The sequence below is a fragment of the Stigmatopora argus genome, chromosome 12 (assembly GCF_051989625.1).
Source record: "Stigmatopora argus isolate UIUO_Sarg chromosome 12, RoL_Sarg_1.0, whole genome shotgun sequence".
Lineage (NCBI taxonomy): Eukaryota > Metazoa > Chordata > Actinopteri > Syngnathiformes > Syngnathidae > Stigmatopora > Stigmatopora argus.
In genome coordinates, this window is record NC_135398.1 from 8,232,891 (window position 1) to 8,248,452 (window position 15,562).

General features: G+C 38.4%; 1 protein-coding gene across 6 annotated transcripts in view; it reads left to right on the forward strand.

Moving 5' to 3' along the window:
• Positions 1-15,562, forward strand: part of pth1r (parathyroid hormone 1 receptor) — a 52,900-nt gene that overhangs the window by 14,589 nt on the left and 22,749 nt on the right. For all 6 annotated transcript variants that reach the window (XM_077615614.1, XM_077615611.1, XM_077615612.1 and 3 more), the window contains exons 3-7: positions 1,574-1,679; positions 8,571-8,681; positions 9,846-9,970; positions 11,230-11,324; positions 13,202-13,388. In XM_077615614.1, the coding sequence (XP_077471740.1) occupies positions 1,574-1,679; positions 8,571-8,681; positions 9,846-9,970; positions 11,230-11,324; positions 13,202-13,388 (624 nt within the window). The remainder of the gene's footprint in view (positions 1-1,573; positions 1,680-8,570; positions 8,682-9,845; positions 9,971-11,229; positions 11,325-13,201; positions 13,389-15,562) is intronic.

Below are 15,562 nucleotides of genomic sequence, written 5' to 3' on the forward strand. Positions count from 1 at the left end.
TGGAGGACTCTCGAAATTAGGGGATGGGTTTCTCAATTCGTAGAGGGACTAAACTATGACTTTCAGAGCTACGATGAGAAACATAAGCAAAGAGTAGCATAATTGTCACAATCATCATTTCAATCTTCTCTAAAGCACCTCAAGTAGTAGTACATTTTCCTCAAGTGCACCTAAAAATGCTATAGAACCTCTTCTTGATCATTCTATCCAGACCTAAACCATGCTCCCAGGACGTTTTGTGTATATACGTCTGTATATCTGTGGGTTCTAAAAGACAACATTTTTTTTAAAATTACATATAGATTCTAAAATTGCATATTGGATTTCAATGACAGTAGCAGTAGCAGAGCTCCACAGTATTGACAAGCTACTTACAGCTTAATGCATGTAACCACGTTATTAAAAGTTTATCTTCCTTCAATCGGCATGAATTTTGGGAGTTCACTGAAGACATGTTTCACTGATTTAAAAAAAAAGGGTTATGTTGCTCTGCACCTCATTACCTCCTGTTTTTGTTTGTTCAGTCCCTCTCAGTATGACAAAATCACCTCGGGCCCAAATAGATTTCCCATCACAATGTAAATGCACACCGCAGAAGGGCAAAGCAATAAAATTGATTTTTTTCTCACAAAGACTCACTGTGCAATAGAAACTCCTACACTGATGAGACTACGGATGTCCTGAAGCTTAGGTTTTCTTCCCGACCAAAGGAAAAAAAGAATAACAACTGCATTTCCATTTAGTAGTGGAATAATAATGCCTTGGTGTATCCACTGTCGGTTTTATACTGCCCTGATGCATGACTAAATTTTAGAAATTGTCAATTGAACTACACCGAATCCTGCATGATAAGGGCTCCTATCATGTTTTTTCAAGGCCCTTCTTCTTGACACGCTAGGTTAAAACGACTGGTGCCTTTTAATGTGTTTTTGGCCTAAAGACAAATCTCAAGGGCAAATGTTCAGCTTGTCAAGAAGAGCATTAGAGACGACATGTTTCCTCTGATAGAACACTCCACCTGGAGCGACCATACTCTCAAACTCGCTGTTAGGGGGGAAAAAACAACTAGGCTTTGTCCCTTGTCAGATGGGATTAAAGGTCACATTCACTTATGGATATGAAGGCAAAAGCAAAAGCCTTTTTTTATGAAAGAGAAAACATGAATTTAAAATATAGCTTTTCGCTCAATATTTGAACATGGACACTTCTAACAAATTGGATTACCTTCGTGCAATCTTTTACATTTATAGAGACTCATGTTTATGTAAGAAATACACTAGAAAATGACATGGCAATTTATCACTGAAGATTGGTCAATTCGTCAAAATGAAAGACCCACGAGAAGACAAATCAATAGTATGGATTTGTGAAACAAATATGATATTGACCCAATTTGAAACATAGAAACTTTCTGTCTAACTGTGACTGTGAACTGCAAAAACGTAAAGAGAGAGAGAGAGAAAGACATTTATACATTTTATATCAAACTGCTGGTAAATTTCAGTGCTTATGTTGCACTCTTAACTCGTAGTCCTCTAAATAATGATGACGTTTGTTCTCTTTTATTCTGCAGGCCCGTGCGGATGACGTACTCACCAAAGAAGAGCAGATAGCGCTGCTTTTTAAAGCAAGGCACAAGTGCGAAAGCCTCGTCAAGTTGAGACATGGCAAGCTACCCGGTGAGTGGCCAATCCTCATTCATGCACTGTCCAGACCATTTGAACTGGTGGTAAATGACCCTTCCGGTCCAAATGGACAAGACATATATTGACGACAAAGGAAGCCACTGAGTTATGGAAAAACATTATCACATAAGTTTTATGCTGCGCTCTTATTTACAATTGCTTCCTCTCTCTATTGTACTACAGTTCAATATTAAAAAGATGTATTTTTTATACATTTCTAGACTACAGGATGCATCAAAAATGTTTTGAGTATTCTACAACATGATGCAGGCCTATACATGGCATGTCAAAACATAATATCCATAATGATTATGGTATGACAAATCTCAAGCAGTCCATGGGTATCAAATTAGAAGGTATCTTCAAATAATAACATGGAATAATTTTGAAGGCCATCCATCCTCTCTATTCTTTCATCATCATGAAAATCTGAAGTGGTCCACTATTTTTTAGACCATTTGCCAATGGGATCATCCAGTATCACCAAGTGCAATAAAAAATAACGTCTACTATTAATCCTTGTTTATTACCATTGGCTGGATTTTCATAAAGTAGATTTCTTGCTGCTTTATTAACTCAGAAAGCTGTGACACACTCCCGGCAGGTGGAATGATAACTTATTTTTTTCTTTTCATTTGGTGGGCAACTGAAGGGGTTTATTGATTTGACCATTGCGATCAAACCCTCTTCCAGATGTAATTAAGCTTAAATTGATTGAATGATGGGTGAAGACACACAATACGTGACATGGAGGAAGTGAACTGCGGGGAGTTTTGGATCCAGAAACTAATAAGCAATCGTGATTAATGGAGGCAGAAAGAGCCAAAAAGGATTAGTAGTTTGATCTTTTAAATCAATAGCATATTCATTGAAAATGGCAATGCTAAATATAAATACAAAGCTACAGTCAAATGTAATTACAAAAAATCGGATTGGCATGATGAAATAATGATACTGAGTATAAAATAATGGGTAATGAGTCATTTAGTAGTTGGAAATGAAAATGACTGCAAGAAACATACAGGGCTGTTTATTCTTAATTCTTTTTTTGTATCTCTTTTTTGAAGTATCAGTGCTTTCTCAGTTTTCATCAATGCACATTTTCATCCCATTCAGTCTTCTGACACACCCACTGCACGTAAAATGGTATTTTTAACATGGAAACACAAAAGCGACATGATTCCGTGACAGCTGGAGATGGCTTTCATCATAAAAGAAAATCTAGTAATTTTTGGAGACTTGTAATATATCAATCAAAGGCAAAAATCAAGCATGCTTACTACTCGACACCACCAGACAAATACACCATTGGTAAAAAGTTTTGAGACTCATTCTGACTGGGGGAAATTCTCTAAACATGACTGTGAGAGACTTTCTCTTGAATTAAAACATAAACTCTAAACATAGCGATACATCGATTTCCATGCCAAACACTTCTCGTAAGTCATTTACTGGCAATGATGGCAATTTACCGTGTCACTCACTATCAATGACAGCCAATTACCTGAAAAAAATCCACTTTGCTCCTCTTGTTTGCCCCAGTTAACAGTTATTTGACACAGGTAAAGCAATTTCCTGTCTTTGATTCTATTACCCGATTTTCATTTAATATTTTGTGGAGGTTCTATTTGTTTTCATGTTTTCAATCAATGGGTGCTCTGCTTTCCTTATGCTACTGCCTGGGGATGATTATTTGTATATTGACAGTGTCTGAGGAAAAGTGAGACCCACAGAAAACCAACAGCACTGTGGTTTTCTATCCACCCAATTGTTCTGATGAATATTTGGTATTATCATGGCCAAACCAAGAATATGTGCCCCCTCTAGCTCCAAGTAAATTGCGGTCGCAGTGATTGACCTCACATAAATGTAACATGGAATTAAATATTTGCTTCCAGGATATGGAAACAAAAGGTTTTGTGTGGTGCTTCCAAGGATGGGTTTGAGCAATATCCAAGAAACTCAAATGAAATTGTAAAAATACGACTGTCGGCGCCAAACGGCCTCTATAATAATACTGACGTGTTTATTCTCCAAATGTACTTAAGATCCACTGCCATCAGAGTGCGTGTTCGTAAGCCTACACGTGCGTGTGCATGTGTGTTGCTCATCTGACCACCAGCCCGCTTAATCCGTCCTGACGGTTTCAGTTTGACTGCGAGGCTTCGTGTCACACTTCAGCAGCACTTTTGGACTCTCAGCAAACATATTTGCCAGTCAAAACGTCATTTATTTTGTAAGTATTACTTTAAAAGCACCAGCAGTTAAACAATTCATTACAACTGATATATAAAATCCTGTTTTCCTTACTAGGAATCTAATTCCCAACAGTTTTTATTTTCAATTATATGAATACACATGGTCTTTGTGGAATTTTGCAATTTTACAAGGAGAAAAATGAAGTCTATAATAAAAGGGAGGAATACGACTTTTTGAGGAAAAGCTTATTCGAAAAGTGAAGTAACTGCCATCCCTCCCAGTTTGGGCAATAGCAGCCAGTTGATTAAATATGAACACAGTCAACTTTTAAGTTCACCTCGGAAGTTTTCAATTTTTTTTTAAATGAAGTGTACAGGTGAGTGGATATTATGTACCAGTGGCGGGCCGTCAGGGCCTTCAAGGGCTTCTCTGCTGGCCAAAGAAATATCTGAATCCTGTATTATATTTTGTCCATCAATACTTATTAAATAATTCCAAATTGTCTGTTAGCTTCCTTTCATTGCTTTTCCCCCTGGTTGCACTGCGTCCAGATGTGTGTTTTCATATTGAAGCATTTAACCAATCACATTTCAGCTATTATTTGTTGCCAGGGTCAGAAATCTGCCTCAAAGCCTTCACAATCAGTTCTGCAGGCTCTGCTGCATTAAACAAGCGTCGATAAGACTGTTGCTTTAACCAATCAGATTTTGAGTTGGCAACACCACAATGTATTGTCGCAGGCGTAGGGATACGTCATTGCTTTCAACAACTATGATTAGCTACCAAACTGTATCTAGAGCTAGCTGCACAAGCAAATATATTGTTGTGTTGATTTAAAGCCATTTTCAAGATGGACTATGCCAGAAATACGACAGGACAGGCTCGACTTTCAGCATTAGCTTCGATGGCGATATAAAAGAAGGAAGGAAGAAAGAAAGTAGGATGGATATTGTGTACAGTTAAAAATGATTTTTGCTGAGTAAAATATGGCTACATTCCTAAATAATATTTCAATTGTGGGCCAAGTTCTGATATCTGAAAAGCTCCAGTGTTTGTATTTAATCACTAAATACTGCTAGGAAGTGGATTTTACCCCATTTTAGCGCAATTTTTGCCGTTTCGCCATTGACGTCCATCGCTGTCTTTTCCCGGGAAAATCACCCCCCGGCCTGGTTGTAATGTCTGAAAAGCTCCAGTATTTGTATTTAATCATTAAATGCTGCTAGGAAGTGGATTTTACCCGTTGAAGGCGCTACGAGAAAATGCACGGACCGCCACTGTTATGTACAGACATAATGTTCTCGCATACATGCTAGTGGTTCTTCACTCTTGAAACATATTGCCTTTTGTTGAGAAATAAATGTAAATTACTAGCAAATATTGTGCTGGCAACCCTAAATGATCCCATTTAATGAGGGGTAGCCCTTTAATGTTCATGTAAGATGCTCAATTGCCATGCACCACTGTTCACTGACCTCATTTACGCTTATAGTTAAAAGAGTCGTGATTAATATTTTACCTGATTAATGAAACATATGTCCCCGTCGCAGATAAATTTTTGGGGGGATGGATAAGCACGTAGCGCATGCTCCCGTTTCTGCACGATTTACGGCTTTTCACTTTAATGACCCCATTAAAGGTCCAATGTTGCAGATCTGCATGAATCCTGTAGCAAAGTAGCATTTACGTAACAATTCTCTAAATAGTTTTTGTTCGAGCTCAAATGTGTTTCTCTTTACTGCTAGTTCAAAATTTATGTGGAATGAGACGGAATCTTAAAATATGGTGAAAAATGCCGAAATATTGCAAGAACTGAGGCAGAGTGGTATAAAGAGATTGTCTTTAGCACTTTAATACTGTTTCAGAAACACATACCTAAGTTGAATTGAGTTATCTAGCGGATAATCCAGCACTCTCTCCGACCCTTGTGAGGATAAGTGGTATGGAAAATGAATACAATTCACATTGCACATTTTTCTCTCAGTAATTGTAACCCAAATATTACTTTTTGAGTCCGTGAAGTCTTCCATTTTGATTTAACATCAACATTTACTGTGTTGTCTCGTACATAGTTTGTCAATTAATATGCAACAGGAAATGCTTCGTACTTTTCCAAGAAGTAGGTCTCAACCAGTGACAAGCGTGAAAAAGTGATGTCCAATGAAAGCTTCCCGCTGATCCATGTAAGTGTTTACCCTGGAGTGGTAGAAAGGCGTCGGACATGTTGGACTGTTTTTAGGAGCTTTGACCAAAGTTATGCAGTGTGTTCTTTTTCTGTTGTTGCTTTGTGGTGTGGCCTTGAAAGTGCGGAACACCCAGTGGATTGCGGTGATTATGCAGTTTCTCAAGCTTTTTACAGGATGAGGGGGACTTATTTCTGCATTTTCTTTTCTTGCCACCTACTTAGGTGCTTTTGATGTCATGACGGTGGTTTTTGCGCCCTTCAGTAGCTGCAAAAACAGATCGATGGTCCATCGGACTACAAAGATATTACTAGTGATATTAGTAGTGTGTGTTTCACTGTGCATGGTCATTGGATAGTGATCAGTTCAGATTGTACATCTAATCCCACTGAACTTTATAGTTCCATAAAGGTCAGGAGGAGTGATAGTAACGAGTGTTAAATTTCACACCCGCTCGTGACTTTTCTCTCTTCACTTCAACAAAGCAACAGCTTTAGAAGTGGTACACTTCTCCAATAACAGGGAAGGTATCCAATGAATTAAATTTTCTCAATATCCTGCATCTTTATGTGCAAAATCCAAGTAGATTTACAAAGTTTGCCTCGCAGATGTTAGTAAATAACGATAAGATTGAGAAAACAAAACCGTGACCGGACGATTCGCCGACGGACGTTTCGCCGACGGACATTTGGCCGACGGACAGTTCGCCGAAACGGGATTTGCGCGCTCGCCCCGCCCCCGGATCGTGTGTGTACATGTTTTTCAACCTCAGCCCACGGGTCATATACGGCCCGTTACAGATAACATTCATTCAGGAATAACAAGGGCATGTACTGCCCCCCGCTGGACATATTTCTAAATACAAGTACGTACTACAATGTGCTGCCAATTTTTTATATTTTTTATTTTATAACGAAACGTCTTTCGGCGAATCGTCCGAGTACCAAACAAAACACCAAACTCTATGCTCTCCAGTTTGGTGTTTTGTTTTCTCAATCTTATCGGTATTTACTAACATCTGCGAGGCTAACCTTTTCTACAATCGCCAGGATTTAATTACTCTCAGGAGGAGATGCGATATATCCATCACAACAGATTACCAACGGACCTACAATATCCCAGAGGACTCTCACAAAAAAGCTGCACAAAAGTTATACCAAGCTGCCTTAATGCTGATCCAGATAGCTCAGGAATAAAAACACTCTCTGTATTATATCAACTCTTTTTTTCTCTTTACCGTATGCTCTTGTTATTTGTACTCAAAATACACTCGAGTCCCAGACAAGCTGCTCATTGAGAGAAAACACTGAGGCTAGCGTAGGGGGAAGCTGGGATGACAGTGTGGTGGGAAGTGGGATCGATGCCTCAGACCTCGCTTTGGGTGAAAAATAGCCAAAGTTTGTGGTCTGTGCATAGAATAACATCACCGGGGGGAAAAGTGCAGCTGTTTTGACATCTGCGAGTCATAATTAAAATCACACCGTGGGTGTCGGGTCCATTTGCATCAATAATACCAGTCTTCCTTTATAGTCTCGTCTTTGTTTACACTGTGGTCAATTTGCCTATAGTGTGTTGTACAGTATACAGTATATAAATAGACAGTACATGCATGTACTATATCAGTGTCTAATTTAGGCTCATTGCTGTGCTGGTGGTCCTATAGTAAGAGATCAGGATGTGTGGTCAGGAGGCATACCATAAATCTGCTTTTTCATTCAGTTTGGAGAAAAACGTGGTAAATGTGTGCCCCCAGCCCCCTTCTTCTTTGATTGCAGCAACTTTAAAGATGGACTGCAGAGAAAGCATAGTTTTTGGTTTTATCCCAAGCTGGTTATTAGTGGTCAAAGTTAGGCAGATGTTTTAAATAATGGCATGATATGAGTGCCAAACCATACTCCAAGAATTCGAGGTGGAGTGAAGGGAGCGGGGACGTTGTTATCAGAGGCCTGTGGTCAATCTGTCTGCTGACAATTATTTTGAATGGGGCTAAGGCTCTGTAGATGATACAGGAAATTTTGCGTGTGTGTGAGTATTTTGGGGGGCTTATGATAGGGCAAAAGTCTGAATGTTAACCTTTAGCAAAATAGGAATAAAATAGCTTGCATTTAATTATTATTCTCAATTTTTGTTGCAAAGATTTTAAAATTGAAATAAATGTAATATTGGTTAGGGTTCGCTAAGGTATTTTGCTAGTAGAATTTCTGCAAGAGAATGGTCACACGCTGTGCAATTTGTCATTTTGTGCCACACTATTTTTATTGAAAATCAGTTAGTCAGAACAACTCAGCGTGTATAAAATACCATGATCGGAAGTCTTAATTGCATCACACTGGGCCGACAACAATGTGTGCTCGCTGCATGACCCACAGTGCAGTAAAGGGTTGCTCATTTACTCTGTAAAGTACATTCATGTGCGCCACATTTTTTAAAGCGTACACACTGCTGCTTTTGTTTAGAACTGTTTAGGATGTGATGCTGTGTTGCTCTGCTGTTGTCTCCACAGATGGTCACTGCACACCAGAATGGGATGGCATTGTGTGTTGGCCAGAAAGTTTTGCAGGAAAGCTCGTGTCCACCTCATGTCCGGAGTACATCTATGACTTCAACCACAGAGGTAAGATCGACCCTACATCAAGTCATCAAATTGATTTTCTTTAACGTTTCTTTTTTTAAATTGTCTTGGGAAAGCACAAGCCCCGAAAATAGGAATATAAATTCAACTCATTGGCCGCAAGCAATGCTTTCTAAAACAATAATTCATTCACCCTGGGCTTTCCACTGTCTGGACCTAAAATGTGTCACATGAAGCATACAGTTAAAAAAAGGACTATATATGTGCATTTGCTGTGATTTAGTAGAATTATTGTTGTGACCCTAACTTTTTTTTCCTTGACCTCCACATTTGTGTACATTTCTCACCGTGCCCTTATCAAAATTCGCTGTTTGATCTTACATATATCACCTCTGAACAAGATGGTAATGACCTTTAGCACACGCGCACCATGTGAGCGTTTTGTGTGTCAAGTGAGTGAATCTTTTCTAGAAGTAAAAATATGAACCCTTTGGATGCCCGATGCTGGGTTAGGGTTCCTTTACTTCCTAAATAAAACAATAATTCACACAATATATCAGTGGAAATAATGTGACTGGAATATCTCATGGCTAAAACGAGATTGAGAATATAATAATACTATTCCTTAGTGATTGTAAAATGCAGCAGGAATTCAACATAAATGAAAAAAACTTAGCTGAATGCATTTAAAAAGGAAAATAAAGGAGAAAGAAACTACCATGACCATTATTTTGAGATGTTTAGACAGTGAAGAAGGATATCGTTGTTTAAATTTAACGGTTGTTTGTGGTCATGAGGAAGTTATGTCATTTATTTATTGAAGTAGGGTGCAAACCTTTTAAAATAGCCACCACCTGACAAAGAGAAAACAAAGCATGCCCCTTCATAATTATTCTAAATCAGTGTGGTTCACTTCACAATCAGAAAGAATCTGTGGCTTGGCCCTGCTCGATGTTGACCGCACATTTGCCATCATTAACACTCACAATTGTAAATCTCAAGCAGACGAGAGCAGATAAAAACCTTTCCTTTACCACAAAAGCTATAATAAAAATTCTGTAATCAGGCATTTGTGGAATTTGATCACAAATAAGGAAACGCTGACAATGATCAAATTTGTCTTCTGTAGGTCGTGTGTGCACAGTCCTTTCTATATTCATTAAGGTTTTGAAAAAGATAATTAAGGCTGTTGTAATTGCTGTGTAGGACGAGCGTACCGTCGATGTGACGGCAACGGCACGTGGGAGATCTCCGCGGCAAACAACAAGACATGGGCCAATTATAGTGAATGTGCCAAATTCCTCTATCATTACAACCAGAGCCAAGAAAAGGCAAGTCTCATACTGTACTTAATCTTTGACTTTTGTCCTGCTTTGAAGAATTTCTCCCTATTCTGAATACATTGCCTTATAACTAATTGTCTGATGTCTAATGGTACCAAACTCGATTCATAGTATAAGCATAAAAAAGTCCCATTATCGCCTTACCCGCTTTAGAGTTAATTATATGTATGTTACCGTATATAGATAGCCAGTGTCTCTATTTAAATAGCCAAAAGGCTAGTCTATCTATTATCCCTGGATAGATACTAATTAGTCAAACATTTTTACATATTTTTAGGCTTGACTGGTAAACTTAAAACGTTAAATCATTTTAACAATGAGGTTGACACTAAGGAGCTGAAAATTGAATTGAATTGAATGCTTTCATTGTCATTATACAAGTCTAATGAGATTTAAAGCTTCACCACCAAGTACACAAATAACAACAGCAAACAAAGAAAATCTTAATTGGAGAAATAACGGTCTTGGCTTAAAAGATTAGACTTCAGGCTTCATGGAATTGCTGCTTATGTTACAACATGTGACCTTCCATGTGCAGTCGCAATATATTAAATAGGTTTCTTTCATACTACAGGATTCAGTATCCTGCAGCGAGCGCAGCGTATCAATTAAATGTGGCGTAGATGATGGGTTTTACGGTCGTGGTTCACCGTCGTGATTGCAATGTGCATCGGGCATGTCTGACAGGATACAATTTGGACTTTCAGGTCCTTCTTATCAAAAAGCCTTTTTTATGTTCAGCCATTTCTTCTACTTTCACTTCGACATAAAGTCCCTTCACGGACTGAGGCGAGTGTGTAATCTGGCAAATTCATCTTGCCGAGCATCAATTCGATACGAGCGAGGCAGTTTGCGAGTATGAATTAGTAATCTGTCAGCATAGTTTGAAAAATAGAAGTAACTACTGGCTTTCCCCAACGCTTCCTTTAAATCAACTGCAAACTCGGAGATTAGGGCGAATGAAACATTGGTTTTCTCACAGGCAGAACAAATCACTTTGCTCATGGCCTAAAAAATAGTGCCTTAACTTATTAAAGGTTGGAAAGCAACATTTATTTGCCTACATATTTTCTAAATGGACGCAAATGGTTGTCATCAAGGTTGTGTAAAATTAAGATCAATCGTATTATTCTCAGTGCAATAGCAGCATTACAGCCTAGACACCATCGTTTGTAACAATGTTTTTTTGTTTACTGCAGTCGCATTGATTTTTTATGTTGTCCTAACCAATGATGTTTTTCCAACAGGACGTCTTTCATCGCTTGTACCTCATCTACACAGTAGGCTACTCCATCTCGCTTGGCTCGCTCATAGTGGCTGTGGTCATCTTGGGATATTTTCGGTGGGTTATCGCTTTTCCTTCAGCTTTATCTTTTAAATATGTTTTTCCCTTGGAAGATGTTTGGGATAATTTGAGGAGAAACAAAAATGGGAAGTCCTCGTGTCAGTGTGATAAATTATTAGTGTTAAATCTATACAATTTTATTATTTCTCGTGTTTACATTACAAGCACATGTGGTAAAAATAGGTGTTTAGTGCCATTGAATATATAGGTGTAAACATAAAAGATCTTAAGAAGTCTTAAGTCAAAAACTGAAATATATGTAACTTAGATCCTTTTATTTGTAGGCTATTGTTTCTAGGTTAATACATGTCTTTAAGCATTTGAGGCATTTTCTTTTGTAGGCGACATCACTAGGAAAGACAGTAGTAAATACAGAATATATATTAGAATATAAACATTGCATTTTGATGAAAAGATAACAAAAAACTAGCAATATTAAATTTGTTTGATTACAAAAATATGCATCCAATTGGTTTTTTCTAACAGAGGGCAAAAGGCAAATATTCTCTGGTAATCTATAATGTTCATTGGGATTTTTCCCCATGGAACATGAAGTCAATATACATGATCTGGCCCCCGGGCTTCCACTCTGACACATCAAGTAGATACCTGAAAATCAATAATAGCTTTGGCATTTCCCATCTAGGATTACATTCATACAATGCTTTGTGTTATGGCAAAGCATGCATAATATACGGCACCCTTTGAAATGCTTCCTTTGACTTTTAGAAGACTCTGAAGTTGCTTGCGCCTCAGGCATCTTTGCTTACCTGACATTTAGGCAACTGGCAGAGATGACCATCTTCGTTGAAGAGGTCACAAAGTGGGCAACATTTAAAATATGATGAAGGGTGCGAGTGGCATAAAACAGAACATCTCACCCCATTTATTTTTTCGTATGCTCAGGCCTCTAAATAGCCAAGTAGCACATTCCAATAACTCTACGGGGTTCCGAAGAGTCTGGAGTGTAGCAGTCGATAACAATAAACCAATTCCCAACAACTTGTTTTCATGCAGAATTCAAATTGAAAAGATGATTGAATAGATAAAATGTGGTTGTCCACCTATAGTTGGGCATCTAAAAACATATTCCTCCTGGCTTTATAGAAAAATAAATGAGCAAAAGTGAGTAACATTGAGAATACTGACAACTGTCAGTCTTTTTTGAATGGAAAGAGGCAACACGAGAATTCAGAAGGCTTCAGGACCGCACCCCTGTGGCACCAGGCAATATGTACACGCCAAATGAGTTTAATAACATGTTCTCAAGGGCCCATCTGACATTCCGGAACCAACATTGGAGAATCACTCCAGCCACGTCCTAATTCAAACAAGTCGACTCGCAGACGATGGCACTCCCAACTGTTTTCCCCTAGCAGGGAATAGATGATATTTCACATTAATGTGTGGCTTTCTCAGATGGGAAGTGTGGGATTGATTGGTTGTCGCTCAATGCTTCCAATCAATAGGCTGGCTTGTCAAATCTTTAGCTCAAACTGACAAAGAATTTAGATTGTATCGGTACTAGCGTTATTGACATCGGGATTTTCTCTGTCAGCACACATGATAATTTTTAGTCAATATTTTAGACATTCACATTTTTCAGAGATTAGATTTAATCATTTACATCACAGGCCATCAACAATAAGCATTGAGAATGTGATAGAGCAACTTGTGTTATTTCTGCTGTCCGTGCACTTTTTGTTGATTTTATGGTAAATCTGTCTTCTGCCAACAAAGGTCTTTATGTTTGATGTTTTTGCTAGAAACAATGTCAATATGATTGGAGCAGCCTTTTTATTAACATTGATGCATTGATGTCCCACTTGCATGATTGCGCCTAAGTCAACGATCCCTTGATTTTTTGCTCTTAGGCGTCTGCACTGCACCAGAAACTACATCCACATGCACCTCTTCGTGTCCTACATGTTGAGAGCCGTAAGCATCTTTGTCAAGGATGTCGTGCTGTACTCGGGATCTGCCTTGGAAGATGTGGAGCGAGTCACGGTGGAGGAACTCAAGTCTATTACTGAAGCTCCTCCAGCCAACAAAGCACATTTCGTAAGTATTGAATCAAAGTTTAAGAACTGTCTTTCATTCTGTGTGACAAAATTCAATCATTCTGTTACTAGTAATAGCAACCACTGAGGCAACAGAACAGCACGAACATACATTAAAGTAACAAAATGGAGAGCAACAGGTGAAATAGACATCTTTTCACATAACAGTTTTTCAGATAAACTTAGCATAAAAACAACACAAATCAGACTGTCGGTGGTCAAAGAGAGGGAAAGAAATTGTGGCAGGCCCAGCAAAACTATGAAAAAAGTGTGACTTATAGTCCGGAAACTACGGTAAATGAGATCAGAAAGGTGACCGATCTTCATCAGAAGTAGAGTATTTCTGTTTAGTGAGAGGTGTGAAGCATTGAGCTTCAAAAGGAGGAAGTTTTTTTTTTTTTGTAATGTCTCACCCTGACTTTTCCAGGGTGGAAGCAAATAAACGGTGCTTTTCGGTCCGTGTGCCAAGCATTTACTCGATGCTGGCACTGCTTGGCTTTCCCTACTACCCCCAGCCCAACACCACCTTCTCTTCACACCCTCTCCAGAACTACACTTTAAACTGTGTGCTTTTCATGCATGCGTGAATATGGAAGCTAATAATCTGCCTAATGCCTTCTCTAGATTTTCACAAAAAGGTATTCAACATGAAACAAGTTTAAGACTCTTCCTCTCAGCTGTTTATTTGACAATTAAATCCATTCCTCTGTCTCCTTACATCAAAGAATGTGAATCCAAATGAAATGTCCATCCCTATATAAGCAATCCCTGCTGCTAGAGTAATTATGATAATCTTCATTCCTTATTTCATTCCCCGACTACAAATTTGAGTGCAAGGGTTCTACAAGACAACAATAGTTGCTGGGGTTTTTTTGTATTCCTAAAGTTCACATTGTAATAAGCTAGTTTTCTTGATAATAACCAAATCACTTATTAGATTAAAAGTAAAGTGTTGTACTGTCAAAAGCAGTACTTTTCATTTGTGTCACATGATACACCTTTGGTGGTATGACACATTTAAATGAACAAGATATCGAATAAAATTATGGTACACTTATGGCTTAAAAATTGTGTAAATAGTGTGTTTCTATTTTACAGACCATCTCTTATTCCAAGGGTCTCTGGAATGTAACCCCCTGAAATGGAATGGCATTTACTGTTCATGGAAATAGTCCATTATAAAAAAATAATAAATATAAAAATACGTATAGGCATTATATGACTTTGATTTGGGCACTTGATATGTACCATTTTTGTACACAACAATCCCCAATACAAACCGTTTTTCTGATCAGCTTCCATATACACAATCAATGGAGCAAGGTGAAAAATAACAGCAGACAATCAAGAGCCATCAGTAATCAGTAGCGAGTGCCCTCTAATTACAGAGCGACGTGACAACAAGGCAACAAGCTGCAAGGGGAAACACAACTGGAGCAGAATCAATGCTTGACCAAATCAGCTCTCTCCCGAGATTTCCGCTCATTGTCATTACAAGTGCACATTAAGTTAAATAGACCATTCTGCATACACAATCTATTTCTTATCTGATCCTCACCGTAGCAGAACGTGCAGTTGAATAACAGGTGCATCTGTGAACTCTCACAAAGACTAGATTGTCCAAATCTCGGATTTCAGTTATTTTCTTTGAAAAGTTAGATTGTCAGTGTCGTGTGTTGTTTATTTGTCCTGCCAAGTATTTGCCCTTGTGAAGGTGCGTTTGTTCTGTGGTCTGTTCTAGGCAGGTTCTGATAATACCACTGCACAAAAACACCTTCACATGAGTCGCTCGTAAAGATCAGGATATCGACAGTGCTGTCCAATCTTGTAACCTGGTTTTTGATGTAATGCTAAACAAAAGATCTGACACCTAAAATGCCAACCAGACTCAATAATTTATCTCGGTCTTATGCAACCTATTGTCAACATTTCTCAGTGGATACACCCCACTGACAATGATAAACCAGATTGGGAAGAGAGAAATGTGCAGCGTACTTCCTTCCACCACAATGGTGCAAGGACAAATATTTAAAAAATAATAATAATTGGAATTAAATACTGTCACCACAGTATGTATCATTGTCAACATCTAATTTTGAATAAACTGAATCATTACCGGCTCCTTGTGTCGCTGTCATCAAAAATAATTCTGCTTTTGCTTCAATTGTCGTCTTC